We start from the raw sequence: 20,141 nt of genomic DNA, 5'->3' as shown, positions 1-20,141 counted from the left end.
ATATGTTACTACAGGGAACACCATTGCTTTAACTATGCGGGCCTTTGTTGTCAGTGTGATGTCTCTGCTCTTAACTATTTTATCGAGATTTGTCATTGCTCTTCTCCCAAGGATTAAGCGTCTTCTGATTTCCTGACTGCAGTCAGCATCTGCAGTAATCTTTGCACCTAGAAATACAAAGTCTTTCACTGCTTCTACATTTTCTCCCTCTATTTGCCAGTTATCAATCAAGCTGGTTGCCATAATCTTGGTTTTTTTGAGGTTTAGCTGCAAACCAGCTTTTGCACTTTCTTCTTTCACCTTCATCATAAGGCTCCTCAGTTCCTCTTCGCTTTCAGCCATCAAAGTGGTATCATCTGCATATCTGAGATTGTTAATGTTTCTTCCAGAGATTTTAACTCCAGCCTTGGATTCCTCAAGGCCAGCTTGTCGCATGATGTGTTCTGCATACAAGTTGAATAGGTAGGGTGAGAGTATACAGCCCTGCCGTACTCCTTTCCCAATCTTAAACCAGTCTGTTGTTCCGTGGTCTGTTCTTACTGTTGCTACTTGGTCGTTATACAGATTCTTCAGGAGGCATACAAGATGACTTGGTATCCCCATACCACTAAGAACTTGCCACAATTTGTTATGGTCCACACAGTCAAAGGCTTTAGAATAGTCAATAAAACAGAAATAGATGTTTTTCTGAAACTCCCTGGCTTTTTCCATTATCCAGCGGATATTGGCAATTTGGTCTCTAGTTCCTCTGCCTTTTCTAAACCCAGCTTGTACATCTGGCAATTCTCGCTCCATGAACTGCTGAAGTCTACCTTGCAGGATCTTGAGCATTACCTTACTGGCATGTGAAATGAGTGCCACTGTTCGATAGTTTGAACATTCTTTAGTGTTTCCCTTTTTTGGTATGGGGATATAAGTTGATTTTTTCCAGTCTGATGGCCATTCTTGTGTTTTCCAAATTTGCTGGCATATAGCATGCATTACCTTGACAGCATCATCTTGCAAGATTTTGAACAGTTCAGCTGGGATGCCGTCGTCTCCTGTTGCCTTGTTATTAGCAATGCTTCTTAAGGCCCACTCAACCTCACTCTTCAGGATGTCTGGCTCTAGCTCACCGACCACACCGTCAAAGCTATCCCCGATATTGTTATCCTTCCTATACAGGTTTTCTGTATATTCTTGCCACCTTTTCTTGATCTCTTCTTCTTCTGTTAGGTCCTTGCCATCTTTGTTTTTGATCATACCCATTTTGGCCTGGAATTTACCTCCAATGTTTCTAATTTTCTGGAAGAGGTCTCTTGTCCTTCCTATTCTATTGTCTTCTTCCACTTCCGCGCATTGCTTGTTTAAAAATAATTCCTTATCTCTTCTGGCTAACCTCTGGAATTTTGCATTTAATTGGGCATATCTCCCCCTATCACTGTTGCCTTTTGCTTTCCTTCTTTCTTGGGCTACTTCTAGTGTCTCAGCAGACAGCCATTTTGCCTTCTTGGTTTTCTCTTTCTTTGGGATGTATTTTGTTGCCGCCTCCTGAACAATGCTGCCAACTTCTGTCCAGAGTTCTTCCGGGACCCTATCTACTAAGTCCAGTCCCTTAAATCTATTCTTCACCTCCACTGCATATTCCTTAGGAATATTAGTGAGCTCATATCTAGCTGATCTGTGGGTCTTCCCTAATCTCTTTAGTCTGATCCTAAATTGTGCAAGAAGAAGTTCGTGATCTGAACTACAGTCAGCTCCAGGCCTTGTTTTTACCGACTGTACAGATGTCCACCACCTTTGGCTGCAAAGGATGTAATCAATCTGATTTCGGTGTTGTCCATCTGGTGAAGTCCATGTATAAAGCCGTCTCTTAGGTTGTTGGAAGAGAGTGTTTGTTATGCAGAGTGAATTGTCTTGGCAAAATTCTATCAGCCTGTGTCCTGCTTCGTTTTGTTCTCCTAGGCCATACTTACCTGTAATTCGAGGTGTAATTTGACTGCCCACCTTAGCATTCCAGTCTCCTGTGATGAAAATAACATCCCTTTTAGGCGTGTTGTCCAGTAGGTGCTGCAGATCCTCATAGAACTGCTCTACTTCAGCTTCTTCAGCATTTGTGGTTGGGGCGTATATTTGGATCACTGTGATGTTAGATGGCTTGCCCTGAATTCGAATTGAGATCATTCTGTCGTTTTTTGGGTTGTATCCAAGCACTGCTTTAGCCACTTTACTATTAATTATGAAGGCTACTCCATTTCTTCTGTGGTCCTCTTGTCCGCAGTAGTAGATCTGGTGGTCATTTGATGTGAAGTGGCCCATTCCAGTCCATTTCAGTTCACTGACGCCCAGAATGTCTATCTTTAATCTTGACATCTCACCAATAACCACATCCAATTTGCCCTGGCTCATAGATCTTACATTCCAGGTTCCGATGGTGTGTTGATCCTTAGAACATCGGATTCGCCGTTCACCACCAGCACCGTCGGCCGCTAGCCGTCCTTTCGGCTTTGAGCTAGCTGCGTCATCACGTCTGGGGCTAGTTGAGCTCATCCTCTGTTCCTCCCCAGTAGCATTTTGACCATCTTCCGACCTGGGGGTCTCATCTTCCGATGGTATACCGACATATCTCTGGTTGTACTGATCCATTTAGTTTTCACGGCAAGAATACTGAGGTGGGTTGCCATTACCTTCCCCAGGGATCGCATTTAGTCTGACCTCTCTGTCATGACCTTCCCATCTTGGGTGGCCCTTCACGGTTTAGCTCATGGCATCATTGAGGTGCTCAAGCTCCAGCACCACGACAAGGTAACGATCCTTTGCTGAAGCTGTTATATATACATTCCCAATTTACCTGGATCATCTTGGTGTGCAGCCCTTGACCCATCTCAGTCCCACCATGCGTGAGCAACACCGAACCATCAGTGTAAACATGTACCAGTGCACCAGCCTATCACCAAAATTAGAGAAATGAATTGTTAAGATCTATTTGAAATATTATTGTCTCTGGGGTACATATTTAACTATAGTCTTCCATATTTCATATATATTCATTAGGAATCAATCTGATTATCACAGTTGCCAAACTACTAATATTAGAGGCTCTATGGAATTTAATCATATGTAGCATGTCCCTATTTGAAAGAAAGTTTATCAACTGTCATTGATCGTCAACTGTATTGCTTCATCCAGGCAATATAGACACATATAGCAGAAGCGTACATACAAACAGGTATAGAACCCTACTTCACCAGTAGAGCACTATCAGGGCTAAAACCCCTGTGGAATGTTTTGTGCCATTCAGTCTATAGAGGAAGGTTCCTTGTTGCAGAGAATCACACTGAGCTCATGGATGACCAGGCAACTCATTACTGAACTCAAGAGCACAACTTATAGAGAGATGGGACTATATTAATGTGGGTCCCCATGTTTTTGGAATTTATTAGAGCAGTCATGTAACTGGCCAAAGTTGTTTCATATTTAATTGAAGCTCAAAAAATTTTTTTTACACAGATCAACACACTATTAGATTATGAAGATCTGAATTAGCAGCAGCCAGAGTGAAGCAGCCCCTTCAGGTAGTAGATATAGCAGCAGAAGGTTGGGCAGGCAACAGGTGCAAGGTGTTGGCAGACAGAAATGTGAATGCCATGCCTCTAGTCTGCTGCTCTCCGGTATGATGGAGGATGCTGTCCTTACATTAGTGCTGAAGTAAGATTTTGCCATCTGGGGGAGGTAGTAGTATCTTTTGCTTCAACCAGAAAACTAAAAGTTTTGGTCCAGCACTTTGGGAAATGAGATCATAAGGGTAGTTGCTGCTCTTGGCTGACATCTGTTCATTTTGAAAGTTCAGATGGACTCCATCCTAATATAACTGTAAAAGTTTGGTGTGCTCTCCAGTTAAACTATTTCCGAAGTCCACTATCACATGAAGCATGGGAATTCTATTTATATATGAAGAAGGCCACCAGTGCCCATGGGCTATCTGAGTAATAAATAGTATGCTTGCCAACCTGATTCAGAAAAGGAACTGTAAAGCTGATCCCAAACTTGGTTGGAAGAATGGCCATGCCCCTCTTCTTCCAGCGATTCTGCCTGGGAACACAGAAGAGTGTCAAATGGACATGCCCTTTCAAATGCACTCATCCTAAACAGGACATTATTTTCCAAGCTTGTGTTCAAAACAAATCTCGCATTCAGACCGTAAATTGTATAAATAAGAAACATAATTACTGATGGCAACCTTGTACTGCTGAATATAATTTGCAAAAGGTTTCACCTAAAGTTCAAACTTGGTTGAATACAAACTTAAATATATACATATGTATGTACTGTATACCACAACGATTTTCCCCCTTTTTTCCTTTGCTTTTGAACTTGATTTATTTTTCTTTTTACCTCTGAATTTTTGAAAGCTTTTGTCAGCATTTAATAGGGAACTGGAATAATAAACCAATGCAGCATATCTCATTTAATCAACAATGTTTTATTTTAAGTCCACAGTGGGAGTGATTCTCTAATGATCAAAACCCATAAAAGCTAGCCCCTTGAGGGAGAGAATAATTTGTATTTAGCCCCAGATACAAGCCAAGATTCAAGGAGACCTTGTACTAGTAGTATATGAAATATAAAATTTGCTACAGTAGTTGTACATTGCTTTGTTAGTGCCGGTTTGCTAGCCCTCTGCACCCTCCCTGTCCAGTTTCCAGCCACTGGTTGTAAGAAGCCATAGACAGCATTATCCTTCAAAAACAAATAGTATGAATGATTGAGAAAGCTGCAGGAAGTTTCTTTATGAATCACATTGATAGTCTATTCCAGTCTGTTTGTAGCAGTTAATGAAACAGGTGTCACTGTGATGTAATATACCAAGATTGTTTTCTGAATGGCTTAATCCAATGCAATGTGATGATGCAGCATATTGTGCTCCTCTTCATTTTTTGTTCCAAATGTATTTTTATCTGTTTTGCATGTCATATTTTTCTGTCACTCATGTTTGTGTGTGTGTGAATATAATCCAAAAGAAATAACTTAAAGTGCCCTGAAATGGGTGTTTGTGCTTATATTATGCATGCAATATATATATATATATATATATATATATATATATATATATATATATATGTGTGTGTGTGTGTGTGTGTGTGTGTGTGTGTGTGTGTGTGTGTAGTCTGAATTACCTTATTAATTAGCCTTGCAATGATGAAAGCAATAAAGTGTGTTTTAGGAATAATGCAGTAAAATAAAACATACAGCAATCAAATTAGAACTTTGACAAAGGTCCATACATTCTTTTGTCAAATCCATTCACTTCAATTAGCAAAGAATTTATTTCAGACAACTGGGTATCAAATTTCATTGTCAGTCAGTTTAGACTGCACGGCAACCTTCAGAATGAAAATAATCCAGATGAGACAGTTGATTCCAGATTACAGTAAAATCAGAAATTGTCTGTAGAAATAAGACACTCACTGGTTGAACTCCTCAATGGCTATTCTTCTGGAATGAAAATTGGAATTTGTAAGGCACTCTTCCCAACATCTTCTTAAGGTGAACCCCTCAAGTTTTTGATCAAAATGGGTTAGATCTCCTTCATTATACAGATTGATTTTTTGCACCTTTTCAGAACAAAAGACAAATGGACAGACTTCAGTTTTGAAATAGCTAGGATCTTTTAAAAGAACAAGTAGAACTTTAACAAATATTGAACACTAATCCTAAACAGAGCTTCTTAAGCAAAACATGTTCATCACCCCATAAATATTCAGTAGAATAAAGGAATGGGACACAATCCCCATGATACCTAATAAGGTTTTTACATCCAACTCATGAAACAGTCTGATTATCATCATCAGTGATGAAATCAGGTGCAGTAGAAATACATGAAGAATGTATGCACTAATTTCTTTTTCCTTGACAGCATTTGATAGGAATAAATGGCATATGTGGTCCCTCTGGCCACATGACCCAGCCCCCTAACTCCAAGGCAGGTGAAAATAATGTTTATCAAGCTAGAACAGACTAAGGATAAGGAGGTGGGTGTACACTGAATGCTGGAAGTCTAGTGGTATCCAAGAACATTGCAAAGACTTGAGAAAACAAGGGTTTGGAATTCAAAAAGAGGAGCATAAAGGAGGGGAGAGCTGGCACCAGCCTCCCACCAGACTGACAGTTTCCAAAAAGGAATGCTGCAGCTATAGACAAGAAGGGAAGGGCATCCAATTCTCTCCTTTTCCTCAAGGCCAGATGGGCATACCAAGTCCAAGGAAGAAATGATGGCCCACTGCTTTAACGAAAGAGGGAATTGTGAAAGTTCTGACAGATGCAAGAAATTAGGAGAGTATCATGACATGCTTTCTGGAAAATTGTATCTCAGCACATACCTCTTCTGCTGGCAGCCCACACTTCAAGGCTATCTCACTCATCCAGCACTCAGCAATCATCATTCCCTGAGGACCCCCAAATCCACGGAAGGCTGTGTTGGAGGACAAGTTCGTTTTACAGATTACGCCAATACCTCTGATATTAGGGATGTTGTAGGTATTGTCCATGTGAAGCACAGCCCTGTCCATAACCTGGGAATCAATTTAAAAATAAATAAACAAATAAATTATGGGGTTTTTTCTTCCTTGCTGTCATTCCTGATTCTATACTTATAGGTTGCTCCAACAGTTATGAACTGACAGATTTTCTGCATACATACCAATGGCAGAAAATATAATAATAATAATAATAATAATAATAATAATAATAATAATAATAATAATAATAATAATACAAGGTGTGCCAAAAGTCAGGCCCCATAGGCAATCACAATATATTTTATTAATTTTAACATTCTTTTTTTCAGAGCAAATGTTACTATACTTGGGAACGTTCAAAGGTCATGCATCAAACAAGTAAGGAAGCATTCAGAAGAAAATGGCAACCCATCCAAACATTTAATGTAATATATATAATAAATTGTCTATAGGGCCTGACTTGATATACCCCATTTATGAGCAATGTTGAATTTAAAACAGATGTGAAACATTATTGTCTTATGAAAAAGCCTCACTGCATCAAATTCCAAAACAACCCCAACTGGCGAAGTTTTGGGGACAAATAATTTGTAGCATGTAAAGCCATGTAATGAAGATTTGATGTACTTCTTTAATAAAAAATAATTTCAGAATGGGGCAATTTAGTAAGAGGTAATGTGGATGAGACTGAATATGGAAGGTTTCCCTTGCACATTTGTTTTCTGCTCCACATTTTTTATAAGCTCCATTTTCCATTATATTTTCATGTTTGCCTATGTATGTATGTACAGTATGTAGAGAGAGAGAGAGACAGACAGACAGATGGTAGGTAGGTAGATAGATAGATATACAGTAGGTAGGTAGGTAGGTAGGTAGGTAGATATAAAGTAGGTAGGTAGGTAGGTAAGATAGATAACGACTTAGGGGAAAAAGGGTGAGTTTGGAATGTTTGAATAAAATATTCGGTGTGCCCATTTTCATATTTTCTTTTCCAGATCTTGCAGTTGTTATTTCCCCTCTGTCCTGCTGCTTGTGCCATTCCTACTCTTTCCCCTATAAGAAGTTGTTCTCTGTCTCCCTTCCTAGCAAATAGAAACTGTGATAAGATGACAGGTGAATTTTTTAAAGAAATAATTCCAAAATCCATAGATTGTAAAGCCAGTTCGGAGCGAGGCAGGAAGGAATTGTCACACCACGACTAGACGATGAAAAGGAGCCAAACTGAGGCAAAGATTTTGCCTCTCTTTCCTACTTCTGGTCACTCCTCCTATCCAGGCACTACAACTGTGTGACATAAACATATGCATACACATACATGGGATATTATGCATGCAGATAGAGCTCCAATGTTACATCATACCTTTATTGGTGAGACTTTATTAATCTCAAGCACTCTCTTCACTTTCTGAGGAACCTAGCCTGGATTCCCAAAATCTATGTGGATTCCTGGTATCACTGACCTCAGGAAGCCAAATAAACTTCAACATCATTAAGCTTTCCTTGATGTGTTCCATCAGACCCAATTTAGGGGTCAAGTCCTCTTAACTTCTAACCCTCTGATTAATATTTTGCCCTTGTATACACTGTATATTTATCATTGTTGCTATTTTAATCTAAGTTATCCTTGCAATTTCCCCATTCTACCAGACAAAGAATTCCATGGAACTCAAAAAGCTTGCTCATTCCTATACCGATTGAAGTTGGTTCAAAAGAATCAGAGTAGACAGTGTTTTCCAATTACCCCATGAGAAAGATCAACAGAATTTCCTCCATTGCAGTAATATGATGCATCTAGGCTAGTAATCCTTCCATTTTTCTTAAAGCCAACCTGGGAAAAGCAGAAAATAACCATTTTGTAGAATTCAATTACACCAGTTACAGATATTCTGATATTCATTTAACTGAGTCATTTAGTGTTGAAAAACAGGCCTTCGTGAAAGCTATTGTTAGTTGACTAGTCTTTACATGAAAAAGACAGTTCCTAGCTAATTGTCAAGAATTTAGAATGGGAAGTATATTCGTTCTTTTTATACATTACTTGCTCCAGAATATGGACCGAAAAGTGCATTGTTTCACTCATCAAGAGTATAATCTTCTGAAAAATAATTTTTATTTACCTTATACTGTGCCCAAAATGGATGTCTTCCACCAGAAATCAACATATCTTCATCTCGATCAAGCATGCATCGTACTGGGCAGCCCGTCCTGTAGAATTAGGCTGAGAGTGAACCTACTGCAAGGACGTCACAGTAACAATTTATATCAGAGAATGACGTGGAAGGCTCTTTCCCAAGTGCTTTCATTTGTGAGCAAGCCTTTTCCATTCCAGCATTCCCTCAGCTATAGAGCATACACGGATCACCCCAAACCCACTAGAAGTCCCACCCATATTTTCTAAAAGCAAGTTAAATTTGAGAGAGAGAGAGAGAGAGAGAGAGATCTAAAGCTGTACGAAATCATCATATAATTGAAACAACCAGGAAGGAAAAGGTAAAGTTTTGCCTAGTGTCAAAAGGACATTAAATAAAGCACAAGACAGGCTTCTCTAGAGACCAAGAGCTGGTACTGAAAAGGATGTTATTTTGACATTTATGAATCTAATTCTAAAGGGCACAGAATATAATATATAAATCTACAAATATGCAACGAAAGTAAGTTTCTCCAGCTTGACGTTGAAGGCCGCAACCGAATTATAGCAGAGTTTTGAATTTCTATGTGGCAAACAGAGGAAGGCAATAACCCTGAAAAGGGACAGGTAGAGGTTCTGGGCCACAAACAAATCCATTTTCTTGATCTTCCATAAGAAACAGAAGCTTTAACTTCACATTAAAGACTGAAGTAGCCATATTGAGGGTCCATTCATTAGAACTTACTTTGAAGCAGCTACTGCAACAACTGTAGACAGAATAATGTTTCTGGACTCTTTCCCTCCAAATCCTCCTCCCATTCTCTTCACACGAACCACAATTCGATTAGAAGGGACTCCTAAAGCTTTAGCAACAAGATCCTAAAACAATAATTTAAAATAATTCAACCATATATTAGCCTACATAGAAATAGTTCTCTTTCTGTACACAATTGTTTGTAAACAGAGAAATTGAGCTAAATAAGTCCATTCCCAGCATAACAGTAGCCTATGCATATTTCCTGACAGGAAGAACTATTGAAATCAGTGAGATTTACTATCAATAAGCATGCATAGATTTATATTTCCTGAGGCCAGATTTTCAGGTTCTTGATGGGAGGATGTGGATGTGGATGCATGCGTGCACATGTTAGCAGGTAGTTTGTGTATAAGAAAGTGTTTTATATGTATGTATGCAGATATATGCAAATACATAACCAAGTACAGATTATGAAGTATCCAGGGCTGGTTTCAGTGGAAGTAGAGAATCTTTGTTGACAAAATAGAAATGTGGAGGACCATTCAAGACTTTTGTCTGTATTCACAATCTTTTTTTTCTTTCTAATCTTCCTTTGTGGAGGCACTGTGTTAAATCAGAATCATTTTCCTTTCAGGTAAATACAAAATTGACTTAATACTACATAAGTACGTACTACTTAATTACTAGTTTAGCATATAATCGCATATGTACATTTGGCATTTGATGAAAGTTCTGTAGCTGAGTAAATGAGGAACATCAGGAAGCATCAAAAACTAGAATTGAGTTTCTTGGTTCTCACACACCAAAGATGGCCTGCATGTCCTTAGCAAGGTGCTTTGCCTTGAGGTGGAGCTAATCTGCCTTGACTAGCAGTCATATTTTGAAAAATGTGATTTCTGTGTATGCACAGAAGCCACAATGGTCATTTGATGTGTGAAGCATCATGGTCACTCCATTCCAGTGTTAGAAGGGTGACTTCCATTTCAGCAAAGCAAAAGCACCTCTTCAACATTTTGCATAGCTTTATGATATAAACTATTTGTATGCAAACTGAACAGAAATTACAGATTGTTAAAATTGAAGAATAAAACATGATTAACTAGACAGGGGAAGGAGAGCTTATCATGAATCAGATTAACATGGACAGGAATGGAAAATATAACCATTTCTGTCCTTACTGCATTCCAGAGCAAAATCTCTCCTCAACCGTGATCTAACACCACTATTCAAATAATAATAATAATAATAATAATAATAATAATAATAATAATAATAATAATAGTAATAAATCATGTTATTCTTGGTTGCAAAAATGATTGCCTTCCCCAAAGAAGATCAAAGCTATCAAGAGGCTGGCTGACCTGTGTCTTCGATAAGTTCTGGGTGGATACAAAGAGCTCCATTTCTCCATCTTCTCCTTTTGGCACAGCAAATGTGCAGTGAGTCTCCAGATAAAAATGGTCCTGGCCACCGATGTACATTTCCCCTAGGGAGGATGGAAAGAAAGGATGTCCAAATCAAATAATACATTAAATTCAAAATAGTGTTTTCAGGGCTGATGTGAGAATTTATGCAATAATGATTCTGATTCACACTCCTGGAATTCAGAGTCCAGTTGCCGAACTTCCCTGCTTGAGTGCTCAGAATCCAATCACTTGGGAGAAAAAAATTGTGCCTCTCCTGAGTCTACCAACATGTTAACAATCTTAATGCACCTTGCCAAATAACAGCTTGCCTTTCCTTTGCTCCTCTTAACAAAGAAAAAGAAGATTCCCCCCAACCAACTTTCTTATTTTTTTTCCTCCATTGGTAACTTTGGGCCCAGAGTCCAGGAGATATAGTTTATTCAAGATTTTACCCTGCCCAGATTCCTCCACACTTGATCATGCTGTTAGCTAGGAAAAAGCATTCTCTTGTGTTTTTGGCTTCTGAGCACTTGATATGGCTCAAGGAAACTTTCCATTTTACCCTGGTATGGAGGGGGAAAACCAATGACAAAACAAGAGGAGCTTAAAAAGATTGTCCATTTCTATTTTTTTGTCCAAAACAGAACCCCAAGCTCAGTGCAGATCTGTTATTCATCTGGTCAATGGTTTACAAGAAGACTTTTTTGATACAAATCATCCTATAAGAAAAATAAATGAGGGAGCTTACCTTCCACAATATGATCAGCCTCTTCAAATCCTTTCTGGATATTTCCTTTTTCAATCTTCCTTTCGGCTTTAAAAAAAGACTCTTTCTCAATGGCTTCCTGTGCAAATTATAGGAGAATGAATGAATACACACAGACATACATACTTGCAACAACCAGCTCTGTTTTGTGTAGCTTAGCTAAATTGGACCAATGTTATGTGATGTTATGTAATCTGCATCATATTTCAAATGACAGGTGCAATTGAAGACAGGGATTCTGCACCTTAGGTAGGAAAAAACACTTTGGCAAATAATATTTGTCACCGTAGATGTGTTGCAGAATTGATTTGTACATAACCATTGCATTAGAATTCCCTATTCTCTACATTTTATTTGTTTGTTTGTTTGTTTATTTATTTAGGCAGCCATTAACCTAGGTTGACACGTCCCTCAGAATAATTTCAAAAGCAGTCTGTCCTTTTCTCAGCATTCTACTGCAGGAGAAGGGCAAGGAAGAGAGGGAGGGAGGGAGGGATCCAAACAGGGCCGCAACTAGAGTCTGTGTCACTGAGGGGAAACATGGATTCCACGCCCATTTTGGCACCCCCCCAGCGCTCATTTTGGCACCCCCCCAGCGCGGCACCCAGGGCACATGCCCCGCTTGCCCCTCCCAGTTGCAGCCCTGGATCCAAAGTAGAAAAGGAGGATATCAAATAGAGAGAGATCAGTTATCCCCACCCACTAATGTCTTCATCTCCTTTATACAGCCCACAAAGTGAATACCCCTAAGTGAATACAACCTTAAACAGAAAATGTAGTTGTTTACCCCTAATTTCAAACTTCAGACATTTACACTATAAAAGTGAAAGCAAGTGTGTGTCTGGCCAATGCTTATATGGAGCCAGCTTGCAGAAGAAAAAGTTCTTTATATGCACCAAGTCTGTTGCCCATTGCCCTGTTTCATACAAACAATGATCACCACAAATAGGTGTAGAAACAAGTACAGACTATTTTCACGTACCCATCTCAGAATCACAGTAACAGAAACCAGAGAAGTTACTCTCAAAGCTATCTTTAAAAAAGAAAAGAATTAGCCTTAGTCAATCAGGACTCTGAAATCAAGACATGTGTCACTTTTGTGTCAGTGTCTCACCTGGATAGTGATAATTGGTGTAAGCTCTTCATATGTGATCTTCACTGCTTTAGCAGCTCTTCGGGAATGTTCCTGTGTATCTGCCAATACTCCACCAATAATGTGCCCAACACATGTGACCTATGAGAAGAAAGACTTTAGTTTATTCAGCAACTTGGAAAGCTTAGCTGGTTTGCTATCTGTAATACTTTATTTTGGATATATTTATTTTTCAAAACCAACTTTAAATAAAGAGGACAAGCATTCTGAATATATAGACAAACTGTTGGATAATAACTAGGCTGGGCACAAATGGATTTGCAAAATTCTCAATTAAATTTGTGAGCAGAGAAATTGAACAGGCAATTTCTCCAATTTTCTCCAAAGGAAGAAGAACTCTTCCAATAATTTTTTAGAGGCAGGCTTCCCCTTTAGAAGGGTGCTGGCTCTGGTACTTTTGGGAGATGGGCAGTGATAAATAAAATAGCTATCCATGGTATTTCACTGAACTCTCGGAAGCCAAGGACATCATAGACATTGGGAGAGGAAGAATTGTACAGTGAAACACAGGATATTCACACACATTCCTTGGCCACCTCATAAGTAAATCAGAGCAAGAAAATCACACTCTGTGCATCAGGATTTCATCAACACCCTCTTCTGCTTTAAAAGAGTTTTAAAAGCAACTTCTCTCTCATGAAACTGAACGAGAAATGATAGGGCACAAACAAATGCATGTGATTTCATGGCCTGGCACTAATTACAATCAATGAAGCACTCAGATCTCATGATGAATAGTTGATCCCAGTGAGTTCAGTGGGAACTATGCTCAAGTTGTGGTGGTAAAAGGTAACCCCCATACACATGTAAGCTGCATTCATTGCCAAACCTATGAGATGCCCCCTCTTACACATGAACTCCTTAAAGGGCCCTTGTAAGAAAACATTCACAGCAAGCTGAATTGACCCTGAGTGGCAACAGGGAGAAGTCTCAGTCAGGAACCTGTGGCCCAAAACACCAAACTGCTTCTGTTCACTGATTGTATCTCAAAGATAGTAGGGCTAGCAGGCTGACCTAGTAGGAAGGGATAAATAATAATATGCCAAGGTCACGCTGCAATTTCCACTGCGTCTGCCTTTTTCTTTGTCTTGTCTTTGCAACATAGTAGGCCAAAGGTATACAAGCTCTGGTTCTGCTTTTGATCAGGACTGCTCAGTATGTTGATTGCCATACTGTACACATGTTAATAAAATTATGTTGTATCCTCAAAGTGATTTGATTGCTTTAGGTGAGCCAGAGTTTGGCCACAACAAAGTACATACACATACATGTATATATGTGTACACACACATGCACACACACACACAGAGCAGGAAAGGAGAGCCTGAATTCTCCAAATCCTGCTGAACTAGCACTCCCAGCACCATTCAGTGTGAACCGTATGGGCTGGGACCACTAGAAGTTGTAGTTCGTGACTATTTGGGAGCTCAGTTTGGCGATCTCTGTTGGATGTTTGTTCAGCCTTAGGATATGCCTGCATCTGCTCCTCTTTGCACAAACTATCTCCTCAGATAGGCCATGCGTGTGGTTTATCTCATCCTCTCATCTTCAGTCTTCAGAAACATCATCTACTTCTTAGTTTCTGATGTATTCATTAGCGTTGCATCAGGGAAATGCCAACATTCCCCAGTTAAAATATTTAAACACGTTTTCCATCTATTTTTCCATGGTTCCTCCTTCAGTACTAGACTTCTCTTTTTGTTTTGTTTTTAATCCATAAATAAACTAGAGAGGAACCACAATTTCTTTTGTTAAAAGGGGGAGATAAACATAAAAAGTACTCAAACCTCGGCTTTTAAAAAAAAAATCTAACAGTTTGTGTTATAAGTTCCAGCCTCCTTTTAGTATATAAGGAGATCTCTCACAGTACATGACATACAGACTTGACTGTTGTATCAGAACACATACAGATACAATTTTCACAGGGGATAGTGGTGTCTCTGCCAGTTGTCGCCCTAACAGGTAATTCATCAATTCAGGCCAAAGTGAAGAGTCTTCTATATGAAATGTATTAAAGGGTTAAAAATACATCTGGGAGTGAACCAAGGGGGTGAATATTGAGCTATAATGCAAGTGGGAAACTTACGTCATACATTACGTAAGGATGAACAATCAGACAATGTTGATTGCCAAAAACAATAGTTACGTACAATGTCTTTTGCAAAGATGGTTTCATCATTAGCAATCCCAGAGATGTTACTCCCTGGAACATCCTGAGCGGAGACAAAGCACACAAAGCCAGGTGCGTTCTGAGCCTCTGTGGTATCAACAGAACTGAAAGAAAGGAGTAGCGCAGAAGGATTATTCCCAAGGGATTTAGACATATGTCTGCAAGTACAATTTTTGGCTGCATCAGTTTCTAAGACAGATGAAGTAACAGTTCTATTTTATTCTGCATTGAACAGCCCTCCTTTTGATTATTGTGTCTACTTCTGGGCAATATCCTTTAAGAAGAGTTCTGATAAAAGAAGAAGAGTTTCAGAGAAGGGCAATCAAGATGACTGGGGGCCTAGAAACTAAGTCCTATACATACACACAATGCTCAAAAACTCTCCAAAAAAAGGTGGTCAACATTCTAAAGCTCAACTGTATATACACACAACTCTCATATACGTAGCAATCTGGGTACATTGTATAGTTTGCATCTTCCAAGCATGCTGTAGCTGTAAGAATTACACAACTTCCAGAGACACAAACAAGTTACATATGCTACTGGATGATTGAAAGAAGGTGGACTACAGCCCTTCCTGGGGGCCTTTGTAATGTAAGAGCCACCCAAGACCACATCCACGTCATGATAATGGTGGCCTCTGCCATTTGATAGATAATGATATATGTCATGGAAGCAGAACTTACATAATTTTAGCATGGGCTTTGGTGCTGGTAACCAGTGTTAGGTAGAGTTCATTCGCATAGGAAGGGATGTCATCACAGTAGACTGCCTCTCCACTTGCCTGCTTGGCAGCTGACAGATGCATCAGGGGTCGTCCCACTGTGTCATCAATGGATTGCCCAATAGGCACTTCCTATGAGAAAAGCAAAGATGGCTGTACTTTCACTGCTGATTAAATACTGACACCAATATCTCTGACAAACATTGCCTCATTCAGAAGGTTAAAATTCTACTAGCAGCAATGAAGGCTCTTAGGGGAACAGCATTTAGCACATCAAATCAGGGACAATTCCTTCTACCTGAAAGGAAGAGGTGCCGTTAGGACAGACATCTCTTGTAAATCATTAATTTTAAAAGGTGGCAAACAGCAAAAATCAGAATAAGAGCTAGTTCAAGGTAGGGCGTAATGCCCAGGGAAGAACATTTCCTAGAACTGAGATGGGAAGGAATACAAGAAATGGAAAACACAACCAGTTTCCTCTTACTTACTTGGAAAAGTTGGACATTGCTAACAGGATCCTTATTAAATAATTCAGTGGCACTAGCATACCTGGAGGGGACCACGTCACTCAGATTATTCTGCAAAAACATATGTAGAATCTGACTTTAATTTTCTGTTATGCAAAGGTAAAAATGTATTTTTAATATATCTTTTAATCTGCACAAGAACATTACAATGAAAACGTAAAAAAATTACCAATAGTCATATGGAACATGCACATGGATTTAAGAAAGTAAAGCATACAAAGCTTTATTAATTATTTTCTTCTTATCTATATAAGAAGAAAATAATATAGTACATAATTATATAAATGTATATTATTTATAATGCCCAAGCTTTTATTTAGTTCATCATAAACTCTTCTGAGGATGAGGCAAGGCCTTTTTTGACTTTTCAGATTTGGTGTTTCCATTTTTCTACTCACTACGATTTTAATACAATGAAAAGTCACCGTTGGTGCCTTTGAAACACACTGTGCCTTCATATCCTGAGAAGGCGCAATATTTCTGCAATTAACTTCCTTAGCCAAAGGAAGGACTTCAGTTTAGTCCATCAAGAGTATTCTGTATATTAAAATATAAACTGCAAAACACTAGTAGAAATACTCCAACAAACACTTCAACAAGGAACTTTGAATGCAAAAAGAGATAGAACCGCTCCACATATAGCTCATCTAATATCCCATCATGAAGAGGGAAGGTCCATAAAGATTTCTTCCTCTCCCAAATGCTCCCATTTCTAAAGAATTTCTAGGATTTAGTGGATTATGGATGTAGATTGTGAACTGCTGCTGAACCCTTATCCCATCAAGAAGACAGAAGGACTCACATTGCCATTTAATTCTATACTTTGTTTCTGAAGCACCGTGAGATAGAACTTAAAGAAAAAGCTGAGCACGAGAGTTCGACGGAAATCCACCATGCCACCAGGGACTGAAGGGGAAAGATTCATCTCCCCAGCCAGCATACGGCAAGCTTCCTGCAGGAGATTGTCTTTCCATTCTCTATAGAAAAAGGAACCATAAGTTAGCACAAAATAGTTTCATTTGCCCCAACCTATTCAGTACAAAATCTTTTGGTCAGGCATTCCCATTCTGCTGCCTTGTAGATATGTTGGGAGTTTCAGCTCCCAGAATTCACACTTTTTTGGCCCGTAGCAAGGGTGTCCACAGGACATGGCCAAAAAAGTCAAGATGATGCCCATGATGATGTGATGGAAGCTGTGCTTATTTTCTATGTGTGGAGCAGGCCAGACACCATCAGGGATGCAGTTGCAGCATCCTTGGAGGGCATCCCAATAAGAAAGTCTCCTTTAAGTTGTACTCATGACTGCTGCTGCCTTATGGCCAAGAAGAGTTGCTCTAAAATCATATTAGTAGCACATGACATTTATGTTGCATTTTACAAGAAGGCTGCTAAGCTGTTCCATTTTGCAGCCTTCCAAGCATTATAATGCCAATTTTCAAAGTTTAATGCATTTACATTAGACTCTGAAGACAAAGCCAAACTTTCCTAATCTTTCCCCAAAGCCATAAAAAAAACATAGAGAATGAAAATATTTGGCCCCACAATTCACCAAATAATCATCCGTGCCCCCCATGTTCTTTAGAAGCTGCAATAACAACAAAATCATAGACATTGATCTCCCAGTTGAGAGTCTTAGAAAAGTCTGCTCCAGGCATCTGTTTTGTTGCTTATGAGTCTCACTCATTTACCTTCCAATCAGCTCCTGGCAGGTTTTTACAGCCATGACCGTTGTGGGAGCCATTCCTCCATAGCTCAGCTTAATCTCTTCTAATCGATTGGTTCCCACTTGAAACCGAGCTCTCATTCCGCAGGTCACAATGGCAATGTCATCCTCCCGTCTTGAAGCTTGCTTGAAGGCAGAGAAATATTCGCCCTAAGAGAAGAAAAGGATGCAAACTTTCGGTGGACGTTTTCACACTGATCTCAGGGGGTAGGTGAGGAGTGAAGACAGTCAATTGACAGCAACAGAACTAAAATACAAGCAGTCCTTTTTACGCAATAATTTCTAGATGAAGGAAGAAAGAGCACTGGGAAAATATAACAGAATGAAACAATGAAAGCATTTCTGTTGTTACATTCAGAATACAACTTAATATTGTGAAATTCTTTTTCATCTCTGAGGACAGCAAGGCAGGTTGATGTTTAAAAATAAGTGTTAAGGATTATTCTGGATCTATTAGCTACAAAGTGCTTCTGCACCATGTCTGTGCCCAGGATCTTGGTTTGTTGGTGTATTTGTTTGTTTTCCTAGTTTTTGTTCTTTTGCTTTGCACAATAAATTATTAATATTATTATTATACAATATTTTTATCCCAGTTTTTTTTAATTTGATCAATTCAAGGCAGCGAACGTACTTAATACTCCTGCCTCCTATCTTCCCCACAACGATCCTGTGAGGTAGGCTGGGCTGAGACAGAGTGACTGGCCCAAAGTCACCCAGCCAGCTTTCATGCGTGAGATAGGCCTAAAACTCACAGTCTCCTGGTTTCTAGGCCAGCATCTTAACCATTACACCAAACTACACCAAATCATCCAGGTTCCAATGTTTGAGGAAAAAAACAACACCACTCATGTGTGCCAAATTCTGAAACAGGAATGGAAGGAAACAGCTCCTTGGTTTACAGTTCTTATGGCTTTTATGTAATTCTTCCAGGTTAGAGAAAATGATACAGAGTTCTTAAGGGCTCATATGCAGTTGCCCTGCTATAAGTGACAGCACTACATGGAAGGACATAGAAAAATCTGCAGACTTTTACAAGGCAACTTCAAAAGAGAAGATCCTGAAATTAGAACTTAAGTTTTCTTTATACACAGCAGAGGGTGCTCTAGCTGCATGGTGCCCCACCTGTGTCAAGCTCCATGCAGCTGGGCAAGATGAAGGAAGCAAGAGCTACACAAATTTCAGCAAGTTGTCTTTAATGTCTGGGGTAAGTACAGAATTCTGAAATTTCTCAGCTTCCATTGTATAAGTTAGTTGGTTGGTTGGTTAGTTAGTTAGTTAATTAAGACAGAGTCTTTTTGAACATTTTTCCCCTAGTTTTGTGGGTTTTGTTCATAGTATTTTTCTATTGTTTAATGTGTTTGTGTAGACCTGGTTCTACTGTATGTTTTTTGTTAATTGTTGTTGTTAATGTCACTCTGAGTTCGGAGGGGGATATTTAAAAATAACGTAAGTTAATACAGAAGGAGAATTTTGAAGGGAAAAAACCACTGTTGACTGATATAGAAACAGGATAGAATATGTGCAAAATTGACCCAGATTGGAACTAGACTGATTTCCCCCTTTTCATTCTTCATTTAATGTATTACCAGTTAAATAAATGCTTTCATTGTAACTCATAAGAAGCAAAAATAATTGATGTTGCAATTCAGTTGGATTTTTTTCGTGGATCTTCTGCACCGCAGATCATGAGATTCTTAGGTCTCCAGAGCCAGGAGAATCTCACCTTCCTTTCTAGTGTGAACTAGACATGTTTTTAACCAACATGATAAGAATATAGTTGCCCCAAACTGCATTTGTACCAAGACTGAATATATGCTGCTGCTAAAGCCACCATATTCAAAACTAAGCTCAGTGAAAAGAGGAAAGAAGAAAGAAAAATAAACACAGCCCTGCAAAATAACAGACATGCCCTCAGACTCCTTGAGTCCATGAGTCAAGTCATGAGAATCTGTCATGAGCACTGATGGTGAGCAGGAGGGGCCCCCTATCCAGGGGGGAAAACGCATGCGTAGTAGCGAGAATTTGAGCTGTCATTCAAAGAGACACAGAACAGACCCACCTTGACTTTTGGGGTTTATCTGTATGGGTTTTCTCACGCTTCTTCAGTTTGGTAGGATTTTCTGTCTACTGTAGCGGTAATAAAACACTAGAGACTTATTCCTCGTCTCGGCGTGGTTCCTGCTTGTTAGGACAGAATCCCTGCATCTGGACGAGTCAGTTTCCCCATGCTGTTCAGAACTGCTGGGAACCAATCCACATCAACCATTCTGGGAGTTTGACTGTAATAATG

General features: G+C 39.3%; 1 protein-coding gene across 1 annotated transcript in view; it reads right to left on the bottom strand.

Moving 5' to 3' along the window:
- The window catches only part of XDH (xanthine dehydrogenase), a 58,838-nt gene that overhangs the window by 11,380 nt on the left and 27,317 nt on the right, over nucleotides 1-20,141 (bottom strand). Inside the window, exons 15-29 of the mRNA XM_063304426.1 lie at nucleotides 17,817-18,001; nucleotides 16,931-17,105; nucleotides 16,090-16,179; nucleotides 15,564-15,733; nucleotides 14,858-14,981; nucleotides 12,669-12,788; nucleotides 11,537-11,633; nucleotides 10,744-10,868; nucleotides 9,371-9,504; nucleotides 8,615-8,702; nucleotides 8,239-8,325; nucleotides 6,360-6,551; nucleotides 5,449-5,594; nucleotides 3,990-4,071; nucleotides 2,831-2,926 (exon numbers count right to left, since the gene is read on the bottom strand). Of these exons, the coding sequence (XP_063160496.1) occupies nucleotides 2,831-2,926; nucleotides 3,990-4,071; nucleotides 5,449-5,594; nucleotides 6,360-6,551; nucleotides 8,239-8,325; nucleotides 8,615-8,702; nucleotides 9,371-9,504; nucleotides 10,744-10,868; nucleotides 11,537-11,633; nucleotides 12,669-12,788; nucleotides 14,858-14,981; nucleotides 15,564-15,733; nucleotides 16,090-16,179; nucleotides 16,931-17,105; nucleotides 17,817-18,001 (1,911 nt within the window). The remainder of the gene's footprint in view (nucleotides 1-2,830; nucleotides 2,927-3,989; nucleotides 4,072-5,448; nucleotides 5,595-6,359; nucleotides 6,552-8,238; nucleotides 8,326-8,614; nucleotides 8,703-9,370; nucleotides 9,505-10,743; nucleotides 10,869-11,536; nucleotides 11,634-12,668; nucleotides 12,789-14,857; nucleotides 14,982-15,563; nucleotides 15,734-16,089; nucleotides 16,180-16,930; nucleotides 17,106-17,816; nucleotides 18,002-20,141) is intronic.

The sequence above is a fragment of the Candoia aspera genome, chromosome 1, assembly GCF_035149785.1.
Source record: "Candoia aspera isolate rCanAsp1 chromosome 1, rCanAsp1.hap2, whole genome shotgun sequence".
Taxonomy (NCBI): Eukaryota; Metazoa; Chordata; class Lepidosauria; order Squamata; family Boidae; genus Candoia; species Candoia aspera.
Note: the sequence above shows the minus strand (reverse complement) of the source record. Positions and strands in the feature narration are given on the sequence as shown.